We start from the raw sequence: 25,950 nt of genomic DNA on the forward strand, positions 1-25,950 counted from the left end.
TGGTTTAATCTGAGGCCAGTTACATGGGGTGTTCACTTTGTAAAAATTCAATGAGTTGTATACTTATGATTTGTCACTTTCCACTTTCTTGTATTTAGGTTGCGCATCAGTGAAATAAATTTAAAAATTGTGCTATAATATGTGTACATGTTTGCATCCTTAAGTAAATTCTAAGAATCAAATACTATTTCATTTTATGTGTTTTTAAACTCATATTGCTAATTATTCTGCAAAAAAGTTTGCGCCAGTTTTGACTCTTGTCAACACTATATGTGATTTCACTGCATTCAAATTAATACTGACTGTCATCATTTTTCTAATTTTTAATGATGTATGAATTTAAAGTTTTATTATTTCTCTTTTTATTTGGAAAATTTTCAAGCTTATAGAAAAGCTGAAAGAATAATATAATGGACAGCCAAAGATCCTTCATTTGGATTTGCCAACTTTCAATTCTTTGCCACATTTGCTTCCTTTCTCTGCCTCTGTTTACCCATACACACATGTACATGCACACTTACACATGCACATACATGTATGCATATACATACACATTTATTTTTCCATTTCTGAACTATTTGAAAAGAAGTTTTAGACATCATGACAATTCTCCTCTCAGTGTATCACTTAAAAATAAAGATATGTTTCTACATAATCATAATCCCTGTACCATGTAATACATTAACGGTACTTCCATATTATGAAGTAATACCTAGTCGGTATCATATTTCCACAATTACCCTGATATATAGTCTTTTCTAACTGTTTTTAAATACATTGTTAAATAAAGTTCATTCTCTGATTGCACTTGGCTGTTTTGTCTCTTTTTTCCTAAAACAGTCCTGCCACCATACCCTACCTTGCTTTCTTTCACGACATTGAAATTCTTCAAGTCTAGGTTATTTGAAAACCTTCTGTTTGTTTTTCAATGTGTACAACTCTGCTTGATTTTGCCGGCTTATGTTACAAAATTATTATAGGCTTTCGGAAGCACATGTATCAGCAACTGTAACAAATTTTCATTTTTGGCTATCTTTAATCAGAGCAGGACGCTGGATCTCCAGTTGGGCACCAGATGTTTTTACTGGGGAGGGGGAGGAAAGCATTAAGAGCTTTTAAATCTTACGCTATTGCTTTGATCATATAAGAAATAATACTGACATTGCATTCTCCAAAATGTGTCGCAAGGGTCTTCCTTGATACTGACACGATATATTATTCAATGAATCAGTTAGTATAGAACCAGTTTAAAAGACCTGAAAAAGCTGTGACAGCCAAGAAGGATATTTTGAAGTTTGAAATGATCCCTATATAAATAGAACGGATCAGCATAACTTTGGGATAAAATTAGCCGACAGTTTGTGGGCTCTCCAGCATGTGCCTGTTTGCTTGGTGCCGCTCTCCTGATAAATCACAACAAAGCTTCCAGAGGGAGAGGAAGGATGGAAGAAGGCACCGCTACCCCTATTACTAAATCTGCAGCTGCCAAGTTAGTTAAGAAAAATTTCCTTGAGGCTCTAAAGTCAAATGACTTCGGAAAATTGAAGGCCATTTTAATCCAAAGGCAAATAGATGTGGACACAGTGTTTGAAGTTGAAGATGAGAATATGGTTTTGGCATCTTATAAACAAGGTAAAAATTATAGGTGTAATTATAAAATACATAGAAAATGGGTTACTTGTAATGCACAGTGTTGGTCACCCACTCTCAACCTGTAGCTCTTGTGGTTTAAGTATGTATTTTTGAGATATTTCTAATTTGATTTTTTCTCTCTTTTTAGCTAGACGGCATCATGGGTGGCATATATTTGTATTTCTTTCTGTCTTTTCTTTTCTCTTCCTTCTCTTTCCTTGTGCCTGGAATGTGAAATCCTGGACAATCATATTTAATTAGTGAATTTTGCTTTTATTTCTAACTTTTCTTCTGTCTAAAATGACATACAATAAAGAAAACATCTCTAGATTACTGCTTAGATCTCATCCAGAAAGTGTGATTGCCTTGGGGGCAGGCTGCTAACTCTCTGCTCACGCAGCCACTTAAAGGTATATCATCTCTGTACCTATCTGGATGAAAAAGAGGATTTTTGCCCCCATTTGGAGGGTTAATGAATGGGTAAAGCTCTGCCTTGAAGCACCGTGATGGTCCTCATCATGTTAATGAACTTTCGGTTCAGGCAAAAAGCCGAAACCAGAAAAACCAAAAAAAGTTAACTTTTTTGTCCTTGACTATAGTAATAGTTCAAAATTGTTGATATCCTAAATACAAAATGTCTGCCTTTTAAAGAAGTAAGGGCAACAAAAATGAGAACTGGATTTTTTTTTTTTTATCAAGGGATTTTCTGGAACCCACTCTCAGGAAATCAGAAATAAATGACAAGTGCGCAGATTCTGATTTTCCCAAATCAGCTAGTTAACGGGGAACTTGAGTAGCGAGGCCATCTGGTGAGCAGACTACAAACAAACACCATGTTCAACATCATTTCTGTTTAAACAAAATAGATGATAAGGTCTCGTGTACAGCATTTGGAGAGAGAGAGAGAGCGCGCGCAATTCTTTTTTCATGTTGAAAGTACTTTCCATTCACATATAAATCATCAGCACCATCAGTTTTCAGAGACTAATGTTAATGGTATACATTTCCGCATTCATTTTCTGTACTCTGGTTGTTAGTTCTGAAGGAAGGATAGAACAGTGGAGGCCAGTTACTGTGTTTATGATTTTTCCTGGAGGGTTTTATCATAAATTGGCATTGCTGTTTTGACTGGAAGATAATGAAGAGGTTTGTTTTTTATAAAGTAGTTGATGGGGCTCAGTTAAAAAGAGAAAGCATATACTATATATAAGATTACTTTCTTATAGGGATTTGTTCAGTGAAAGACTGTCTGAATGCTAAATACATTTTTAAGGTGTTTTTTAAGCTTATGTTTATGTCAATGAAAATAGCTTAGGTCCAAGTCAATGCAATTTATTTGACTCTGAGTTGTAAAGACTGCCTTTTTCCATCTCCCAGACATGTCAAACTGTGGATCGCCCGAGGTTTTGAGGTTGTGAGAAAGGAAGTTTTAGGGCAGGCTCCGGAGACTAAGGGTGCTGTTTCTCCTGCTTCCAATGGGGTCATCACACCTGAAGCAGAAGAATATGCATTTTTAATCCTTTCTGTCAATATGAGCCAATTCCTATGGTCTTCATAGAGCTAAATATTCATTCACACTAATGGGCGTTTTCATAGTGTTAGGACTGTGGGATGTGACTTTCAACTAGGGAAAGAGAAAATTACACCCTCTGGGAAAGGAAAAGTAGAACTCCATTCTTATACATGCCAGGTGAACGTATGCACAGAAATAATAGGATTTGTGGTCATATTTTCAGGGCTCACATGGGAATTGTGTGTTTGTGTGTGCGCACCTGCTTGTATGTATAGAAAGAAATGCACGTACTCTCTGTTTAATATGAATACAGGTATAAGACTCTATGTCTTCAATCTTCAGCCCAGATGAAAGCCTCATCTTTCTTCAAAGCTTCCTCATTTTTTTTCACATTTTCACATGTCTTCCAGCCTAATTATCAAACCTTTTAATATTTCAGTCAGAAATAGAAGTGATAAATAGAATCCTAGTTGCTAGCCAAGCAAAGTTGACCTAAGTGGTTATATCAATTTCTTAAGTCACAAAGGAATTCCCAGGGAACAGTGTAGAGCTGAGCAAGCTACACTGGTTAATTAGTTAGGGTTAGTTCCTTTCTGAGTAATTCTGAGGAATTTTCTGGGTGGCTTTAGAGGGTATGTGGCTGAATTAAACTTTGTGAGACTTTATTAAATCATAGGAGACTTTTTGGACATTGAATGCTATTGGATTGCTATGTACTAGTTTTTTATTTTTTTAAAGTGCCTTTGAAAGGCTCCACACAGTAAAGCATACAGATCATGTGTACAGCATGATTAATTTTCATAACATAGACAAACCTATATAACCAGAATCCAGATGAGGAGACAGAAGCATTACCTGTTTACTTTTAAAGTGTGAGGACTTCAGGTTTTAGTTATTTTGTGGCTTATTAAGCAAGACAATGTTTAATACATATAAAAGATAGCATGCTACCTTTAAATTTGCTTGTATGATTACTAATATAATCTATATTCAACATTTCATTGTCCTGCAGAAGATCAACAGGGTTATAATTAATCTCAAGCCATTTTTACTTCTTTTAGGACATATAGTATTTTTCATAGAATTTCAGAAAGTGACCACATTTTTTTCCCCTGAATATGGTATGTCTAAGTTAGTATACAAGTCAGTTTATCAGTGTATAATTTTTGGAAGACAATTCAGAACTCTGTCGGCAAGGAAATCAACCTGGGATCTAAACATTGCTTCCTCAAAGCCACAATCCAATTGGCACAATAATGTAAGCAAACGTAAAATGTGAATTTTGTGAGGAAGGCAGAGCAAAGCATCTGGAAATTCACTTCTGCTTCTTCATCCCACTGAATATCTTCTCTTACCCCTGTTGCAGAGGGCTGAATTCCAGAACTCAGGTTCAAGCTGTGTGTCCTAACCAGCCCCGGCACCTAATAATGATTCTTTTTTTTTTTTAAATTTCATTTATTTATTCATGAGACACACACACACACACAGAGAGAGAGAGAGAGAGAGAGAGAGAGAGAGAGAGGCAGAGACACAGGCAGAAAGAGAAGCAGGCTCCATGCACAGAGCCCGATGCGGGACTCGATCCCGGGTCTCCTGGGCTGAAGGCGGCACTAAACTGCTGAGCCACCCAGGCTGCCCCCTAATAATGATTCTTAAAGCTAGACAGCTCTTACTTTATCTTTTGAAGCTATGTTAAACTTCACTACCAAATCTTCGGATAATATCATGTTTTATTAATTGGAAAAAAAAAAAAGCCTGTCTCACACTTTGTAAAGCAAGCATCAAAAACATGCTGGTTGGCATTTGGGATAACTCCTGGAGGACAGCAAGGACATGTGTCTCTAAAGCAAAACGAGCAAGCAAAATTCCATCTACCAGACGACTGCTTTAAAGTGGGAAAGATGTGAAGAAAAGTTAAATACACAAACAGCTTTTTAACTGCCACATGCATTAAGTAGTTGTGAAGTCAAGGATTGTTAATAGGAAGTTCACTGTGAGCCAAATGAACGGCATCCGGGGTGAACGTAGGATCTGTAAGAAACCCCAAAGCTTTCATGTTGGTTCTCACTAGTGATCTCTATCCTGGAAATGTGAACATCGATAAAGTTGTTTCCAACGGTTTTTCCAGCTATAGATTTTGATTCTCTTTTGGATGTGGGAGCCTGGGCACATTAATGATAGTGCCCAAACATCATACTTCTCTCTTGGGTATGAAATTCCCGAGTCAGCAAGGTTAATCAGAGTCCTTTTATTAATCAGTGCAAGGCACTATAAGTACTTCGGTTATGGCCTAGAGCCGCAGGTTCTTTGGTTAGTAGTCATATTTTTAATTAAAGTAACCAATGAATGATTTCACAGGAAAACTTTCTGGCAGGTACTCTACTAAGTAACAAGTGCCGTCCTTATATCTTGAAAGCTCTTATTTCCACTGTCTTAATGAATAATCTCCTTGTCACCTCATTTTCCTCTTTGCCAGAAATCCGCTCTCCTGCTGTTCTATTTCCATCCTGAAGTTCTTTGCCCTTCCTGGTTGCTCAAACTTTTTCCCTTTAAATTTTGCATTTCAGGCTGACTTCCACCCCCCCCTCTCCTGGGGGAGCTCTGAGATTTATCCTGAAAATATTAGCTATTAAAAGATAGCCAAGTATTGTGCTTTAGTCTATAATCCTTCAGGACTGTGTAAATACATGGACACAGGCAGAGCAAATGTCTGCTAATCCAGCCACGAGCAGTGTGTGTAACCTTTGGCTGTAATAACAGAGGCTTCTCATGTGTGGGGTTCTTTGGACTCAGACAACATTATAGCTGATAACTGTTGCAGAGCCCAGGCTTAGCTGAAAGTTTACCAGAGATGTGTACATCCCTCCAACCACGGAGCAGAATCAATCCCTCTTCCAAAAGATGGCCCGAACACTTCTCTTTACCATATTTCCTGAGCGGAGGACTTTCTACTCAGCTATCCAGGCAGATCACTTTGGTTTCAGAATTAATTAAACACACACACACACACACACACACACACACACACACACACACACATAAATACTCTGAGTATCTTTGTTGGGGTAAAACTTCTCAAAACCTTTTAGAACTTTTGCCTACAAGTGCTGCTGGTTTGGAAGTGAAATGCAGGCAGTCAGCAGATCTCCCATGGCTGTTTAAGGATTTGGAGAGACGAGAGTTTGAGTTAATCTGTCAGTACTAGTTACACAGGTGTGAGCACTTTATGCTACTTAATCTTATTCTTATTGGCAAAGTAAAGACTTTGTCAAGACCCTCTCTAAATCTCCTGCATGCTGATAATCTATGATGTTATGAAGGGGGAAATTATATAAACAGATTATGTGTCATGGCCTGGGGGAAGGTGAAAAGTAACTGTAGATACTATAAATGCACATGGGCATGGCCTGTATTGTAGAGTCTCTGGGGATTTTTGCCTAGAAGAGGATCGGTAGTCTCCTCTCTTCCTAGTTAAACTCCTTGCTGAAGCAGAGCTCTCTGAGCCATGCTCCCCTCGGACTGCAGACCTGGAGGTAGCAGGGCAGTGTGAGTGGCTGACAGCAGTGGGAGGCAGAGGCTTCCTCACTCTCCCCTCGGGGGCTGCGTTCCCATGGTCCACTACCCCTGGCCTTCGTGCCCATCTGAGCATGCAGAGGGCAGCCTGGCATCTGCAGAGGTGAGTGGAAGGGGGCTCTTTGAAAAACAAATGCTAAGAATTAATCACATTTGAGGTTCTGAAGCCCTGGGACAATCCTGCCCTGGAAAGAAGGAAGAGTGTACAGAATAAATATGCCTGATTGTTCACTGTAGCTCTGTTATGCTGTGCCTATTGGTGATTATATTTTAGAGGACAAACTCTGATGTCTTGGCATCTCGATATTAACACCAGAATGTTCATAGGTGCTGCCTCACTGTGGTTTCTGAAGATGGCTCTACCTCGGGTTTGGTCCCCAGAGTGGGTAGGTGTGGTGGAAAGGACATGCTTGCTCCTTTCCACACGTGGTACAAAGAGATCTATGGCTGTAGCCTCATTTTAAGGTGTGAGTAGACGAGGTGGGTCTGGCCATAGCCTCCTTGCTAGGGGCTGCTCCGTTCTCTATAGAGGGTTTCCCTGTTATGCCTGGGGTTGAATTACCCAGAATCAATGTCCCTTCTCCTGCCCGAGCACACACACGACCACCACCACCACCACCACTGGCACCAAAAAGTTCTGCAACCCAGCCTCAAGATACACTTCAGTGGGCCCTGATCCGTATCTGAGAGTCTGTCGCCTTCCTATTTCTCTGTTCAGCTTCTTGGGGCAGCAGCGAAGGTGTCTTGTTGCCAACCACCTACGCACATTTCCATCTAGGAGGGGTGAGTTGTAGGCACCGGTTCATTCAGGGGGTCAGCTGAATCCTAGGACCAGGCTGTCCCCGAGGCTGGCTTACTGGTTAATGATTATGACCAAAGGAAGGCTGAGGCAGGGCCCTGAGAGACTGAGGACCACTCATTCGTGGAATGAAAGGGCAGGATAGATTCTCTCTCTAGGTGCTACTGGGAATTTAGGAAGAAGAGAAAACATCCACAAGCAAATGCATTTCCATATCAGAGATGTGGCATATTACAGATGAATTCAGTATCTGCTTTCCTTCCTGTTGATTTGTGAAGCAGGCTTGGCGCTAAAGCCTATTCTGCTTCCACAAAGACAAAGACAGATGGAAGCCCTGCACTGCAGATATCCTGAGTCCATTAGTTTGGACTGAGGCGGGCGACTTATGGCTCTAGCAGGCTGAAAAAGTGGCAGTTTTCTCATCTGGAAAATGAAAGGCTTGGACTGGATAATCTTCCCTCCAGCGCTAGCATTCTGCGTTTTCTTTGATTTTACATCAAAATGGTATTTTCTTAATCAGCTCTCTACTGCTTCCTTTCTTAGATCATTTTTCTTCCCATTGCAGAAGCAGGCATGAGTTTCCAATCAGTTGGTGCACAGAGCTGCCAAATCTTTGCTGCTAATCAGCAGGCAAAACATACTCCAGTTTCCAGATCTGGAACCAGCTTCTTTCCAAGACAGTTAGAAGAGACTGGCTTTGCAAATTGCTTGTTGAGGAAATTTGAGCATTAAAATGACTGATTAAGTATTGGTGTTAATGTGATTCATTCATTATCAAAAGCAAGTTGTGTACCACGTAGCTTGAAAACTCTGCTCAGAACAGAGATTCAATGTACATAGCTAAATAGTAATGTATAAATGGGTAGACATGCATGTAGTGTTAAGCCTAGCTGCTTAAATGCACAGGTGCATGCACACCTACACACACACACACACACACACTATAGGCAAAGGGTTGAAATTCCATAGCCTAGAGTGTCTGTGATACTATTTGTTTCTGCCAGAGAAAAGTCCATATCAACAGATACCTTCCGTCCTCAATGCCTGGAATCTCCAATTACTGTTTTAGCACTTAGTTCTATTAGTTGAATACAGATTCCTACATAAATTCGGATCGTCTTAAGAGGGTCACACTTCAAAAAAAAAATCCTCAGTTCATTAGACTTTAGTGTGAATTAACTTTGGATTTCTTTTTGAGGGAACTGGAGGGTATTATGCTGAGTGAAATAAGTCAATCAGAGAAGGACAAACATATGGTCTCGTTCATTTAGGGAATATAAATAATAGTGAAAGGGAATAGAAGGGAAGGAAGAAGAAATGGGTAAGAAATATCAGAAAGGGAGACAGAACATAAAGACTCCTAACTCTGGGAAACGAACTAGGGGTGGCAGAAGGGGAGGAGGGTGGGGGGTGGGGGTGAATGGGTGACGGGCACTGAGGGGGGGCACTTGACGGGATGAGCACTGGGTGTTATTCTGTAGGTTGGCAAATTGAACACAAATAAAAAATAAATTTATATTAAAAAAAACTTTGGATTTCTTTTTAAAGAGGTGATGTGGATAAGGGCAGAGCCGAGAGTGATGGAAAAGTTGAACAGCCTTAGAATTCTGAATGGAAAGGAAAGGGGATTAGAGTATGTGAACATGCGTGTGTACATGTGTATGTGCGAGTGTGTGTGTGTGTGTAGCTGGGGAGTGAGCTACAGAAAACCAAACATCAGGTTGGGTTCATTCATTTCCTCAGGATTTTTTAAAAAGATTTTATTTATTTATTCATGAGAGACACAGAGAGAGAGATGCAGAGACATAGGTAGAGAGAGAAGCAGGCTCCATGCAGGGAACCTGATGTGGGACTCAATCCCGGGACTCCAGGATCACGCCCTGGGCTGAAGGCAGGCACTCAACTGCTGAGCCACCCAGGCGTCCTGATGACCTCAGGATTAATCAGCATTGTGTACAACCCTGTAATATGGCCTTTTAAGCTAAATCATCTTTCCCCCCTCTGAACAGGCTAATAATAGTTTATTTTAATTTTACTTATTTTCACAAATAGTTACACATGCACAAGGTACTGAATTTCAAAGCTCAAAAGAGACACCAAGGACCTTGTCTCCCAGCTCCCAGTTCTTGGGAGAACTGTAACCAGCTGTAACCAGCTTCTTGTTTGAGGAAAATAAATATTTTCACATATGAGAGCATACTATGCACTCTGATCAGCCTGACCCTGCTTTTCTTGCTTAGTAATATATCTTGTGGGGGATCCCTGGATGGCTCAGCGGTTTAGCGCCTGCCTTCAGCCCGGGCGTGATCCTGGAGTCCTGGGATCGAGTCCCACATCGGGCTCCCTGCGTGGAGCCTGCTTCTCCCTCTGCCTTTCTCTCTCTCTCTGTCTCTCATGAATAAATAAAAACTTTTAAAAAAAAGTAATATATCTTGAGATTTTTTTCCCCCTATCAGCGGACAAAGAACTGCCCTCTTCTTTATAATAGCTGTATAGTACTCGATTGAATGGATACAGCATTAATTTTTTAAAAGTCTCCTATTGATGAAGATTGAGATTGTTTCCAATCGTTACCCATTAAGAATGGTGCCGTAGTGTAGTGCATGCTCTTGTCCACAGGCCAGGTTATTATAACTCCTGAGAACTTTATACTTCTCACAAAGGATTCAGTGCAGATGGTGTTCTTGCTAGTTGTGCAATACAGTGGCCCTTATAGAGCATTTCACACATGACTGATTATACTTGTAGGATAAATTCCCAGGAGTTGCATGTGTGTAATATTTCTCACTTACATGAGATGATTTTAATACCTGATTACCAGGCCCACTTTTAATGTGGTCATCATCTTTCGAGTGCCCTCCAGATGCTCGTCATGGGTGCCCAGAAGTATCACAATATTCTAGATTTATTCTGACCTCATCTAATCAGTAAAGAATACAACTTTTACCCCTCTTGTTTTGGGCAGTGCACTTTTATTAATGTAGCTGAAGATTGTATTAGTTTTTTGGCAGCTCCATCCCACTATTGGCTCCTTTTGAGAATTCTATCAACTCAAATCCCTGGGTCTTTTCTCAAATAAATTACCATGAAACCATATTCCACTTACCTTGTACTTGTATAGTGGAATTTTATAACTTAAAAGCAAACTTCTGACTTACCCACGTTAAAATATATTTTTATATATTTCAGATAATATTTAATATATATCTCTTCTAAGTTGTTGAGTTATGTCTACATCTCCATCTGGCCGTCAAAATCTTATCTTCCTGAACCTATTTTCCATTACCCACTCATAGTGAGCTTAATGCCATGGCTATAGGTATTGACACTGAAAGAATTTTTACAAAGTTATGATTGTTATAGCTTGTGAGACATGTGAGGGAGAGATGGGGAGAGAGAGAATATTTCAAACAACTAATGGGAAAAATTTATCTAAGATTTCAGTTCTAGGAACAGCTAAGTTTCTCCTGAGCAATTAATTTGTGTATAGCTTGTGGGCATAGTTAATTGTGCAATACATCATGTTTTCCTATTTATTTTGGCTGCTAGGAAGTTCAAAGGCAAATTTGCAATGCAGTTCTAGTGTACGGTAAATGGTTTATATTTTGTGTACCTATCTTACCCTTGACCACTTTTTATTTTCCAACCATATTTTTTTTCCTTTGCCTTTGTTTTCTAGATCACTAAAAAAAAAATCTTGTATTGTGTAAAATTTCTGAGTTTCCTTAAATTCTTCTTTGGTAAGAGGTATTGTAAAAACCAATAGGCAGGCAAATGAAATCTTGGCATGACAAATTTTTTAAAGACATCAAGTACCTTCATACTTCAGATTTACAACAACAACAACTATAGGGAAAAAGAATTGTGATGGAATAAAAAGTGTAATCTTGTAATTAACGGCTTCAGAATCATTCAAAACAATGGTTGGGTGTTAAAACAGTAAGAGTCTCATGGAACTCAGCATGTAAAATAAAATGTAATCACATAAATGAAGCTCTCAAATTCAAATACCTTCAAGGGCCAGGAAGATAAAGTAAATAAAAAGACAAGATAATAGAGAACACTAGAAACGAGGGACTCAAGAGTGCCTGTCCCACTCAAATATATCCAAGTATGCTATCACACTAAACATTTGGCAGACTCATCAGTTACTAGTTCATAATTTGTGAATCACTACCCCCTCCCCAAGTTTATAAATGTGACCAAAGTAAAAGTTTGTAAAAATTCTGACAAAACAGAAAAATCCTAGGCCAAGAAATTAAACTTTTTCCTTTTCTTGTTCAGGTTATTGGTTGCCTAGTTATAAATTAAAGTCTTCCTGGGCAACAGGCCTGCACCTGTCTGTCTTGTTTGGTCATGTGGAATGTCTTCTGGTGCTGCTGGACCACAATGCTACAATCAACTGTAGACCCAATGGGAAAACCCCTCTTCATGTGGCTTGTGAAATGGCCAACTTGGATTGTGTTAAGATCCTCTGTGACCATGGAGCAAAGCTCAATTGCTACTCCCTAAGTGGACACACAGCCTTACACTTCTGTACAACTCCTAGCTCCATTCTCTGTGCCAAGCAATTGGTTTGGAGAGGTAAGACTTTCGGGGTGGCCGACTTTGTCATCTACTTGCATATTCATAGTTTTGAAACTTGGGGATCTTTACTTGCTTTACGTAATGTAGTCTACCAATGTAGTCCCATTGGTAGGTCTCATTAGGGGATCCTAAAAACATGTAAGTATATGTATATTTATATAATGATATAAATAAAAGTGTTGGTCCGGTAAATTCAGCGATGACCACATTGGAATCGTTATTATTTTCATTGTATGGGGCTCATTAGTTTACACATTTATTTAACAAATACTTATTTAGCTCTTAGAATGTGTCAGTTAATGTGCTAAGTAACTGAAAAAAATAGTTTCTGTCCTCAAGAAGCTATATTCTAGTAGGGGAGATAAATACTAGCAAAATAAATTCATAAATATATCATAAATTGACAAAGGAGCAAAACAGTGTTATGAAAGAGAATATCAGGAGTGAACTATTGTAAAATATATAAAGACTTCTCTAAACATATGACGTGTAAAGCTGAAACTTTATGAATGAGGGGGAGCTAGCCATTAACAAAGGCACCAAGGGAAAGAGGAGTCTAGGTGTAGAGAATAGCTTGTGCAAACTCTCTAAGGGAGCAAAAAATTGGACTATTCAACACATGGAAGAAGGCTAGTGTGGTCAGAGTATCATGGGTGTGGGGTGGTTGGGAGGGATAAGAGGGTATAGGGGAGTGCCACAAGATGACATTGAATGTGTTAGGTCATATACATCTTGCTGTGGGCCAAGGCATGGGGTTTAGAAATGGAGCCACAGAAAAGTTTTAAGCAAAGCAATGACATGGTTTAATTTTCACTTAAAATCATTATTCTGAAGTTATGCAGAAATAGGGTTGGAGGAGGCCAGGAATGGAAGCAGGGAGACCAGCAGCAAAGCTATTGCAACAGTGTGGGTGAGAAAGGATGGTGATTTGCATGAAGGGCCAAACTTGAATAGGAAGATTAGAAGATGGGTTTACAGTATATTTTGGAAGCTGAGTTAATGACATTTGGAGATGGATTATAGCTGGATGAGTGGAGAAGGAAAAGAGATTTTCAAGTATCATTGCCAGGTTTCTGGCTTTAGAAAAGTGTGTGGAGAGTGATGCCACTTTTTAAAAAGATTTATTTATTTGAGAGAAAAAAAGAGAGAGCGCGCACAGAGGGGAGAGGCAGAGGGAGAAGGAGAGAGGTTTTAAGCAGACTCAGTGCTGAGCATTGAGCCAGATGTGGGGTCTACGTCACCACCCTGAGAGCAGGGCCTGAGCGGAAACCAGGAGTTCCATGTTTAACTGACTGAGCCATCCAGGTGCCCCGTGATGCCATTTTTTAAGATGGAGGGAGTTGAGAAAGAAGCACGTTTGTGGAAAAGATCATTAAATTAGCTTTTAGGGGCACTTGGCTGGCTCAGCCAGTTAAATGTCTGACTCTTGATTTTGGCTCAGCTCATGATCTCAGTCCTGGGATAAGGAGCCCTGTGGCATCTCCCGCTCAACGGGAGTCTGCTTGTCTCATGCCCTCTCTGCACCTGTTCCTCACCCCCTGCCCTGTGCCCACTCTCTTTATGTCTCTCTCAAATAAATAAATCTTAAGAAATTAATTTTTTTCTGTATGCCTGTCTGTTGCCAAAACACAACGTGTCAGCAAGAAATTAATTTTTTTAAAAAATCAGTTTATAGAGGTATAATTCACCCACAGTAAAATTCAGTATTTTTGAGAGAAACACCTAGTCACGAAATCAATCATTACCACAGTCATTTCAAAAGTTCCCTGATCCCCTTTATAGTTAATCCCATCACTTTACCCCCCACCTCCAACAACCACTGATCTGTCTTCTGTCCCTATAATTTTGACTTTTTCAGAATGTCATAAACATTAAATTATATAATATGTAGCCTCTTGGGTCTGTTTTTTCCTACTTAGCATAATGCATTTGAGATTTATCCATGTGGTGGTTGCACTTATCTGTATATCAGATCTTTGATTGCCAAGTAGTATTCCTTATATAGATGTAACACAATTAAGCTGCTCTCTAGTCGAGGGATATTTGGATTGTTTCTAGTTTCTGGGAATTTTGTAAAAAAGTTGTTATAAACATTTGCATACAGATTCTTATGTGGAAATGTTCTCATTTCTCTTGGGTAGATACCCAAGAGTAGGATGATGGGTTGTATGGTAAATTTACAAGAAATTGCTAAACTGTTTTTCAAACTAGCTGTACATTTTGCATTCTAACCGGCAATATATGAGTTCAGTTGCTCTCCATCCTTGCCAGAAATTGGTAATGTTAGATTAAAAGAAAAATTTATTTTAGCTATTTTAATAGGTATATAGTAGTATCTCATAATGATTTTAATTAAGATTCCCCTAGTGACCAAGGATGTTGAGTATGTTTTCATGTATTTATTTGCCAGCTGTGTATTTACTTTGGTGAAATATCTGTTCATATCTTTTGCTCCTTCTTTTAAAAAAGGAGTTTTTTGTTTTCTTATTATTGATTTGTAAGAGCTCTTTTCATATTCTGGATACCAGCCCTTTGTCAGAAATATGATTTGCAAATATTTTAATTTTTTTTTAATTTTTATTTATTTATGATAGTCACAGAGAGAGAGAGAGAGGCAGAGACACAGGCGGAGGGAGAAGCAGGCTCCACGCACCGGGAGCCCGATGTGGGATTCGATCCCGGGTCTCCAGGATCGCGCCCTGGGCCAAAGGCAGGCGCCAAACCACTGCGCCACCCAGGGATCCCGATTTGCAAATATTTTTATTCATCTTTTGACTTTTCATTCTTCCTACCTTTAGAAGAGTAGAAGTATTTAATTATAACAAATTTAATTTATCAATTTTTACCTCTTATGGTTTATGCTTTGTGTGTCCTACCTAAGAAATCTTTGACTAACCACAGGAACAAAGATTTTCTCCTATGTGTCCTTCTAGAGGTCTCATAATTTTAGGTCTTACTTTTTGGTCTTTGACTCATTTTGAATTAATTTTTATATATGGTACAAGGTACAGTTTGAGGTTCATATTTTTTATACATGGATAAATTATCTTACATATCCAATTGCTTCAACATCATTTATTAAAAAGACCATTTTTTCACTAGTGAGTTGCCTTCGTACCTTTGTCAAAAATCAAATGGCCAGATATGTATGGATCCACTGATATATATAAATATAAATATATATATAGTTTTTTGTTTTTGTTTTTGCTAAAGTTCCACTAACTTGATTCCTGGAACCTTATATTAAGTTTCAAAACCAGAGTGAGTTTCCCCAGATCAGTTTTAAACATAAGAAGTTTCAGATCTCTTTGAGACCTCAAAGTGAGTAAGTCAAAGCTGCCCTTGACATAAATGTATGGATTGCAGAAGAGAGCTCTGGACTAAAGCTGTGACTTTAGGAATTGTTGGCCTATAGATGGTATTTGAAGCCAAGGAAATCAATGAAATCACTTGGATAAAGAGTGTGGAGAGAGAAAAGAGAAAATAGGACCAAGCCCTGATAAATTCTTACATTTAGATGTTAGCAGGATGGAGAGGGGCCAAGGAGAGTGAAATGGATTGGCAAGTGAAGTGAGAGAAAGCCCAAGAGCATTTTTGGCATCATAGGGACTGAGAAAGAGACAGGTTCAAGTAGGAGGAGGTGGTCGGCTGTATCAATAGCTACTGAGAGATTTAATTAGATATTCATTAGCTTAAGTGACAGAGTTATCACTGACAAAAGCAGTTTGGGGAAAATGGTGGGTGTAGAAGTCAGATTAGAATGGTATAAGGTGTGAATGGGAGGTTAAAAACTAGGGATGCTACATAACTGTTCAAAAAAGTCTGGCTACACATGTAAGCATATGAGTAGCATGATTTCTGAAGGGGGTTAGAGGCATAGGAGAGTACTCTGTACTTGGAAATAAAAGGAAATATTTGCATGCTAAAGGGAATGATTTATAATAATTATAATATTATAACAATTATAATTTATGATTTCAAACCATTGAAAATGCACAAGACGGGATAACTAAAAGGTTCAAATATGAGAGGCTGAGATGCATGAATTCTAGAGACTGTGAGATACATCCTCACTTTTTTTTAAAAGGTTTTTAATTTATTTATTAATGAGAGACACAGAGAGAGAGAGACAGGCAGAGACACAGGCAGAGGGCGAAGCAGGTTCCATGCAGGGAGCCTGACTTGGGACCCGATTCCTGGTCCCTGGGATCACACCCTGGGCTGAAGGCGGTGCTAAACCGCTGAGCCACCTGGACTGCCCATACATCCTCATTTTTAACAGATGGGCCAAAGTAAAGGATGGCCTTAAAATGCCAGAGTGTTTATAGATGTGGCAGTGGTAAGATGAGGGAGTTCACATCTGATAGCTTTTCTCCCTCAATAACGTATGAGGCAAAGTATTCAGCCAAAAGCAAGAGGAGAAAGGTGGAAATTTTGATGAGTGCGAAGGTATGGAAAGGTCATGGGGGAAGATTGGGAGAACAAGCTTAAAGATGCCATGGTCTCCTCAACCTGTGAGAAGTCAAGGGGAAAAAAATCAGGCCAGCTTTTTCTCCTTCTTGCCTGCCTTGGGGGGAAAGGTCTAGCCCAGAGACACATCGAGAAGGGCAGGTGTCAGTCCAGGCATAGCCACCTATGGGATGTGGCCATCACCACCGTTCACATTTACTTACACATTTATGGTTTTTAGGTTTAGTTGTTAGTTTAATTTTATTTTAACTCATTAATTTAAACTTTTAAGCTTCTTATTTTTAAAATTGTTAGAAAGTTGAGGCACCTGGGTGGCTCAGTTAAGCGTCTGCCTGCAGCTCCAGTAGTGATCCCAGGGTCTGGGGGATTGAACCCCACCTCAGGCTCCCTGCTCAGGAGGGAGGAGTTTGCTTCTCCCTCTCACCCTATCTCTCCCATTCCCTCTACCTCTTCCTCTGCTCACTCTTCCTCTCAAATAAATAAATAAAATGTTTTAAAAAATAAAATTGTTAGCAAGTTAAGAAACTATATTTGAAATACATAGTTTCAAAAGTCTAATTATTGACTTTTAGTATTTCTGCCTTTTCTTTCTTTCTTTTCTTTCTTTCTTTCTTTTTTTTTTTTTTTTTTTGTATTTCTGCCTTTTAATGTGACTTTATCAACCATAGACTGAGAGAGAGCTGCTAAGCCTTTCACTCCTCAGAAGCATAATCAGAGGGAAACTCACTCCCAGAGGACTTGCTTATTGCCTGTCTCCTTTATCCCTATTGGCATAGGGAGACTACCCAGAGATGAGAAGGAGTAAAGAGGTAGGGAGAAACCAAGCAAGGCTCCCTGTAGGCTGCCACTAATGAATTAGGCTAATAACAATCAACGAGGAAGAATGGAAGTCCATTAAAGATAAACTTACTCTTAGATCCATAGCATCAAAGGCCAAAGCCATAAAGAAAAGAAAGATGAATTAGAGAAAGCAAAAATATTCAATGTGCAAGTGTGGCAAACAGATCATAAAATAAAAAGGCTGTCATAAAACTGGAAAAAATATTTGAGACTATATGGATAAAGGCCCTCTTTATATCCTTAACATGGAAAGAAATCTTAAAAATTAAGGTAAGGAGATTAACAAGAGAGAAAGAGAGAACAAAGACCAAGAATAGATGTTGGTATTTCAGATTAAAAAAAAAAGTATATAAACAACAAATAAAGATAACATGATGATCACCTGCCCTGGTAATCAGTAAAATGTTAAGTAAAATGACGGGGGCTTTTGTTGTTATTTATTACATTAACAGAGATACAAAGGATGACAATACATATGCTCGCAAACATAAGCATATACTCTCACACACCCTTGATGGGATGTGACTGGGTACAGTCTGGAGGGCAGTGCCAAAAGCTGGAAAACTTCTGTAACTTGGAAGTTCTGCATGTAGGATTTAGGACTAATTCTGCACCTTTTGACTCATATGCACTCTCATTTATGTAGGGTCTCCAATTCAAACTCTGGATATTACTTCCAAACAAGATTATACATTGAGTCAAAGAGATAACTGTTGAGAAAGAAAGATGACATTTATTATGTAACAGGGTTGTGTGTGCAATCTGTAGTAGAACAGAAATTAAGAGATTTTCTCCTCATTCTATGAGTCTTCAAAATGGTGTAGTCATACTGTGTTTTATTTTATGTTTTTGCATCAGAAGCTTTGACTGGTTAAGGAATACATTAAAAATATACAACTAAAAATATGTACATTGGTATTTTTCATTTTAAATATACTTAGAGTCACAAAACAGTGCCTGATTCATTTTTGCTCTGAGAGTGGTATTACCTCCATGCCATATAGACATTAAAAATTGTGTTGTAAAAAATGCTCATTGAAATGGAACAATTTTTAAAAGAAGTGTATAGGAGAGTATAAACTGCATCAACTTATTTTTCTAAAAATATATGACTACACATATCAGAAAAGAACATCCAAATTATCAGAGTCAAACCTGATATTGGAGCTAATGCTTAGCTCTAGCTAAGCAACTTCAAAAAAAGCAAATTTATTATTTTAGATTCTCATTTCCAGGATAACACGTGTTTTGGAGTTTTTTGTTTTGTTTTGTTTTAAAGTGTGGTGCCTTGCAAATTTATCAAAATCAAAACAAATTAAAAAAATCAAAACAAATGGTGGATCAGATAAACGGGGAAATTTTCACCCATTTTATGGATGGAGAAATAGAGAGAAGGAAAAAGTAGGAGCTTGAAGTAGGTCTCCTACTCCGGAAACTCTAGAAACGGCAAGCATCTTGCATTCTTTCCTTTGCATTTTTTATGTCTTAGGCCCCTGGACAGTGCTTGGCACCTAGGAAGTACTCAGTCAGCGGTCTGGTCTCAGACTGATCTGGGAATGGCTCCCGGATCCCTGAACGCATGGATGGGAACTACTGCTATCGGATAAATGGACACTGCTACATTCATGGTTAATGAATGAAATGCAGTTGTTGGTCAGTTTCACCCTCTCCATCTCTCAGGGCATAGCTGAGGGATGGATTTTTCTCTCTTGGATTATGTTGTAGGCACTTTGAGGAGAAGTCACATACATCACTTTGTGGCTGGACAGAGGGAATTGAGACAGCACACAGACAAGGAAAGTGAGTCAGGCTAACATTAAACTAGGGACCGGAGAAGTCCATTAGAGGGAAAGCCAATGCCATGGCAACTGAAGACCAATGTAATTTCATTTGCTACTTAATGGACTCTTTGTAGAAAAAAGCGCTCTTTGTGGAAAAGGCTAATTGAGGCCAAAAAATTGCATGCAATTTTCGCTTAAAGGATTTTCCCCTATTTTTTCAACGTTGCAGAGCCTGCTTTGTCCGTATGCTGGATTTTGTCTGCTATTTTTCTGTTTGCCTTTCTACTTAATGCCCCCCATCTTCTGGCCTTTGTTTCCTTTGCTATTAGTATAATAGTGCTCATCAGTTGAGAGGGCTTATTTACCTCAGTGAAAATGTCCTCTCTGTGAATCCTGCATTTCCCTACGAATAAAGGGAGTCAGGTCAGGTTCAGCTGGCTGAATAGCAGTATATTATTTCTACCTATTCCCTTTCGTAAGAGGAAAATGAAAGCTGCTTGCTTTCCTCGGCATGAAGCAAATCCTGACAGTTGGAGGAAAATTTGTTACTGCAGGAAAGCCATAAAAATTCAAATGTTTCCTACCAGAATGTGGCATGATGGCAATGTAAAGGAGACCCTGCCTTTGAAAAGACTGTTGCCTGCTACTTGGTGTGACAACGACACAAGTTACCCGTGTTAGGAAAGCTCTGTTCAGGGATGAGATCATAGCAAGGCAAGATGTCATTGGACTTCCCTTTAGTCCAGAAACAGAGATGCTGGCTCGATAGGCACTTCTCTCCCCCATCCGTCACCCTCTGGATCTTTCCAGATCTTCCATAATATGTTTGCAATAGCACAAATCTGACCATCCTTGCCATTTGCAAACAACTTTGTGGATTTTTGCCCCATCTGCTGTACTGTTAGTACCACCTGTACAATATGAATTTAATCTTTTCTTCAAATTGACATTACTTAATAAATTCAACTTTAAAAGAAACTTTGTATCACTATAAAATTGATTTGTCACTATAAAAAATAGGGCAAGATCCCTTGCCATACATAGAACATAATAGTAACAGTAAATAATGGGCAATGAAATTCGTGACCTCCATCTGCCCAGAGACCCTCTTCTCTCAGATGGCAGAGAATGACTCAAAAGCCTCATCTTCTGGTTGCTATTTTTTCTAGAAACATTGTCTCCAGTGATTCTGCTCTGAATGAATGAACTTGAAATTTATTTGCAGACCATGTCGCACACCCAGTCAGGTAACAGGTACTCCAGTCCATTAAAGAATGTCCCACATAAGATCATACATAGCACGCTGTGGAAGACACTGCCTTAGCAGTGTTTCCTAAAGTTGATGGTCTATTTAATGGTGGATTTTGGAAGCATCCCCTTTCAAATCAGGAGTGAAACAAGTCTGCTGCTCTGGCCACAATCTCAGCTCTGTCCCAGAGGTCCTTGCCAGCAGAAAAAGAAAACAAAAATAAATAAGATGTATGAAGAGGGGAAAGCAAGAAACAGAACTGCCATTATTTCACACAATATATTTGTCTACATAAAAAAAATAAACAATAAGAAAAATTTAAGGTCAAATAGTTGAATCTATAATTGAGTTCAGCAGAGGTACTGCATTTGTGATCAATATCCAAAAATCAATTGCATCTCTATATACCAGAAGCAGGCGGCAAGAAATTATTAGGTAAGAAAAGATATATTTTTATATATCATGAGAAATGTAAGGGACTTAGAAAATATATTTCACAAAAGTGTAGAAAAATATGAAAATTGATTAAAATACATTAAAAAGATACCACAATCAAGGTCTATTATGAAAAATGTAGTTCTTGATGACTCCCATCTAAGTAGCAGCCACTCTCACTTCTTTGAACTGATTATTTTGGTATTTTTTATCTCCATATTGCTAAACAAGTTCCATATATTTATGCATAAAATTAAAAAGAATGAGTAGCAACATAAGCACTTTCTGATAATCCATTTATCATAATGGAAGATGAGGCTCTGTTCTTTTTTTTTACACTTTTTCCCCCATACAAGTACCTTTCCTATCTTCCACCCTCACAAGATCATGATGTAACCACGAGGCTTGTAGTAAATGGGGATAACTTCTTTGTACATTTTATTTTCCCTGGAGTTGTTTCTTTCTTCTTTTTTTTTTTTCTTTTGCTTAGTTTCCTGTGGATCATCACTATTTTAACCCCAAACGTTTCACCAAAGGTTTTAATCTTTTTTGAAAATATTTCAACTCAACAAGTATATGGTCATTTCCATTTTCTTACCAAAAAAAAATCCCTTCTGGAACCTTCAGACCTGCTCCAACTGCTGTCCTCCTGGGATCTCCATTCCCCACCATCCTGAAGATTCCCTTTGCCTCTCACTCATGTTGAATTTCCTGTGTCCTGGACCCTGAGTCTCCCCATACCTTGGTTTGTTGCCTATTTGAATTGAATACCTCCTCTACTGAATTTCTGAGAAAGGGAACAAAACACCACATTCCTCAGAATACCTTTATCCTACGCTGACATGGCATAGAATTCTAGGTTGATAATCATTTTTCTTTATTCTTTATTCTTTCTTTATTCTTTAAAATAATGAAGATATTTCTCCATTTCCTTCTAGTTTCTAGTCCTGCTGCTGAAGGATCAGGAGCCATTTTATTTCTTCATCTTTTATTTTTTATTTTTAAAAAATATTTTATTTATTTATTCATGAGAACACAGAGAGAGAGAGAGAGAGAGAGAGAGAGAGAGAATGAGAGAGAGAGGCAGAGACACAGGCAGAGGGAGAAGCAGGCTGTATGCAGGGAGCCTGATGTGGGATTCGATCCCGAATCTCCAGGATCACACCCTGGGCTGAAGGCAGCGCTAAGCCACTGAACCACCTACGCTGCCCTATTTTTTTCATCTTTTATATATAATCTATCATCTTCTGTCTTTTTGGTGTTCTGAAATTCCATGATGATCTGCTTTGGTGGGTGTATTTTCATCCTTCGTACTGGGTCCTTTCAACTCTAAAAGGTTCGTGTCTATGAATTCTGAGAAATGTTCCTGAGTCTTTTTCTTCTGTTTTCTGTATGCTCTCTTCCTTGAATTGCTATTATTTAGATATTATACTTCCTGCATTTTTTCTCTAATTGTCTTATCTTGTCTTTCCTGGTTTTAATTTTTTTTAAGTAGGCTCCACACCCAGCATGGAGCCCAACCTGGGGCTTGAACTCACAACCCTGAAATCAAGGCCTGAGCTGAGATCAAGAGTCAGATGCTCAACTGTCTGAGCCACCCAGGCTCCTCTGTTTCTCCTGTTTTGTATTTCTTTATCTTTATGCTTTCCTTCCTGGGAAATTTACTCCAGATTATTTTTCTCTGTTTTTTTTTTTTTTTTTTTTTTTTTTTTTTTTAGATTTTATTTACTTATTCATGAGAGGCATAGAGAGAGAGTCAGAGACATCAGAGCTTCTCCCTTTGAGAAGTTTGATGTGGGACTCAATCCCAGCACCTCAGGATCCTGACCTGAGCCAAAGGCAGACACTCAACCACTGAGCCACCCAGATGCCCCTTCTGTTTTTCTTTTTTTCTTTTTTTTATTTATTTATGATAGTCACAGAGAGAGAGAGAGAGGCAGAGACATAGGCAGAGGGAGAAGCAGACTCCATGCACCGGGAGCCCGACGTGGGATTCAATCCCGGGGCTCTAGGATCATGCCCTGGGCCAAAGGCAGGCGCCAAACTGCTGCACCACCCAGGGATCCCTGTTTTTCTTTTTTTAATTGTCTCTATCTATCATATTAAAGGCTTTCCTTAAATTTTTATAATCTTTAGCTATCTGCTGATAAGACTGAGTGATTAAAAGCTGATTTGGAACCTCAGTGTATGGGTAAGGTTATTTAACTCTTAGCTTTGCCATGTGAGATCTGGCTGGGCCTTGTATTTGAGAAATCTCTGACATAGGATCTTTGGATTTTTTTTTTTTTTTTAGGCTGGCCAGATTCTCTAAAAAAAAAATAAAGGCCTACTTGCCAGTTTTCTAGGTGCCAAACTGGGGAAAGGGCTGGGAATGAATAAGGAATACACAAGCTGTATAGAATGTTCTGCCCTCTCCTCTTGGCTGAGCTAACTTCTAGCACCTAAGGCCTTCATCTGACATCAATCCCAAACATCATTCTTCCTGAATTCCCTTACATGGAGTTAGGTTCCTATGTTGTTCTGTATGCTCATAGCACATGGGTTTCCTTTGTGCCACTTACATTTTGTTTAATTCTTTGATTAGTATCCATTTCCCTCACTAATCTATGTTTTGTGAGAGCAGAGTTTGGCTCAGCATAGTGCAGTGCGCACCATATTGATTGCTGATTGTGGAGTATTCATGAATGTTCTGTGGAACGCAGGTCCTAGAACTAGGGAGGAGAGTGGGTTTGACCCAGAACGATTCCATCATCATTCCTGGCAAGATGACTTTTAGTTTATGGTCCATGGCACTCCTTGCTTCTTTTCCTACATGTAGACAGTATGAAGAAGGGAGAAGTCAGAAATGTCAAATACTATTGAGGAATCTGGTAAGTTGAGAATTTAAAAGTTTGATTTAATGACATGGAAGGGGGATCCCTGGGTGGCTCTGCAGCTTAGCTCCTGCCTTTGGCCCACGGAGTGATCCTGGGGGCCCGGGATCAAGTCCAATGTCGGGCTCCCTGCATGGAGCCTGCTTCTCCCTCTGCCTGTGTCTCTGCCTCTCTCTCTCTCTTTCTTTCTTTCTCTCTCTCTCTCTCTCTCTCTCTCTCATAAATAATTTTTTTTAAATCTTAAAAAAATGACACGGAAGGGCTTTGGAGATTATAGTTGAGTCATGGATGCAGCAATCAAAGCAGAGGGAATTGATAACTAAAAAAAGTTGTTTGTGAGTGCAAACAAACCCTCTGAAGAAGAGTGTTTGTGGAGAGGAAGCAACAAGACAAAGCATAAGGGCAATGGGGTTGAGAATTGTCTTCTTTTAGGTGACAGAAACCTGAGCATTTAAAAAACTGATGGCAAAATCCAATGGGGGGCAGACATTGAAGACAGAGAGAGAAGGGGTAATTTAGGGCATGAGTGTTCTGAGAAGTTTGGGAAATGAGATCTAGATCCAGATAGAGGGATTGACTCTAGAGAGGTCGGTCGCATTCCAGTGTAGCTGGAGGCAAAAAGTGGAGAAGATGGGAGTTGAGAGGGGTGGAAGGCTTTATGAAGTTTCCACCTGTAAGACATTTTCTGTGTAAAACAGTAGGTGAGCATATCTGAGAGAGGGGTGAGAGAGAGAGGAAGGAGTTAAAGAATCCAGGAGGTGGAAAAGGTCTGAAATAATCATGATGGAGAGTGAGGGAATAAATTAAGCAAAGAGAATCACTGGATGGCTGACCAGTCTCGGGGATTCGGATGAGTGTTCTGTTGGATTTTATGGTGGCACCAGTCTGGTACAGTTGGCACATCGCCTGGCCTGGGATCTTTGCTAGACAGCTCTCTACCGCTTGGGTGCAGGCTCTGAGACAGCACATAATTGGGCTCCTTCATAGCACCAGGTGGGTGCTTGGAAGAATTGGAGGGGGTGAAGGTTTTGGCAGGAGGGTAATTGAAATGATGCAATACAGAAGAAAGCTGGGTCGAGAGAGGAGTAAAGTAAGGAATAGCTACTGGACAAAGAGAACGCAGAGAGGGGTTCTAACAAAACCAAGATACAAAGATAAGCAGCTATGGTCAGAACATCTAATGCAGGAATCTGTGATTTCTGGAGACTGACCAGTTGGAAATAATGACTCGGTCCAGGTATGAGTGTAGGTGGGAGTCACCGGGTCAGCGAAGAGGAGAAAGTTATTGGAGAGAATGAGATCCGGCGTTGAAAGACTGGGGCACTGGGCAGTCATCCATGTGGTTGTTCAAGTCACCCAGAATTTGTGTGGCAAGGGATAATGTGAGTCAGTCAGCCAAAATCTTCAGAAACTGATGGGGAGATAAACGTATTCAGGAAGGAAGGCAGGTGGTATAGATGAAAAAGCAGAGCCCCAAAGAAGCTAGGATGTTCTTTTCATTTTTATTTATTTTTTTCAAGAGAATTAGGGAGTAATTGGAAGCAGCAATGGGGAGCCAGACATAAGAAAAAGAACACCCAGCTATATACTGCAGGCCAGAGTTAAGCATCCTGCATCCTTTCTTTGAGCTCGAACAGGGCAAAGCTAGTTGGGTTGCCATGGTGACCAACGCCATGTCTCGGGGCTCATTAATCCTGTGTTCCAAACGAAGCACTTAGCGATAGCTTCTGAATAAATGCAACAAAGCTCTGCATACTGAAAAGGGCACATTCATGGTAAGCGGGGGAAAAAGGTTTTCAATTTCATTCATTAAACTTGAGTAAATAATTTAATATCTTTGTGCGTCAGTCCTCCTAGCTAATGAATAAGGATAAATGCTTAATGGAAAATCTAGCCTAATAAAGTTAACAGCATCAGCTTTACATATAAAGGAAATTGATGTTGCTGGTATATATGCATATGAAGACGGAAATGGAAAGGAAAAGAACATATATTAAGCAGCTACGATGTGGGATGTCAGGTACTTTAAAATAAAATGTCTCATTTAATCCTTGCAACAACCATGTGAGGTGCATATTATTCCCTTCCTTTTGTAGATGAGGAATCGGAAACCCAGCGAGGTTAACCAAGGCCCCGGTTCACACAATTGGTAGGATTGGAGGAGGCCCTGTTCTGTCTGGTTTGGGTCCATGAGGCCC

At 39.3% G+C, this 25,950-nt stretch overlaps 1 protein-coding gene across 1 annotated transcript in view; it reads left to right on the forward strand.

Annotated features, from left to right (window-relative positions):
- Positions 1-1,083: 1,083 nt before the first annotated feature.
- The window catches only part of ASB4 (ankyrin repeat and SOCS box containing 4), a 59,971-nt gene continuing 35,104 nt past the window's right edge, over positions 1,084-25,950 (forward strand). The window contains exons 1-2 of the mRNA XM_026003723.2: positions 1,084-1,632; positions 11,802-12,101. Coding sequence (XP_025859508.1) covers positions 1,443-1,632; positions 11,802-12,101 — 490 coding nt within the window. The 5' untranslated portion in view covers positions 1,084-1,442. The remainder of the gene's footprint in view (positions 1,633-11,801; positions 12,102-25,950) is intronic.

This window comes from Vulpes vulpes, chromosome 7 (genome assembly GCF_048418805.1).
Source record: "Vulpes vulpes isolate BD-2025 chromosome 7, VulVul3, whole genome shotgun sequence".
Classification (NCBI taxonomy): domain Eukaryota; kingdom Metazoa; phylum Chordata; class Mammalia; order Carnivora; family Canidae; genus Vulpes; species Vulpes vulpes.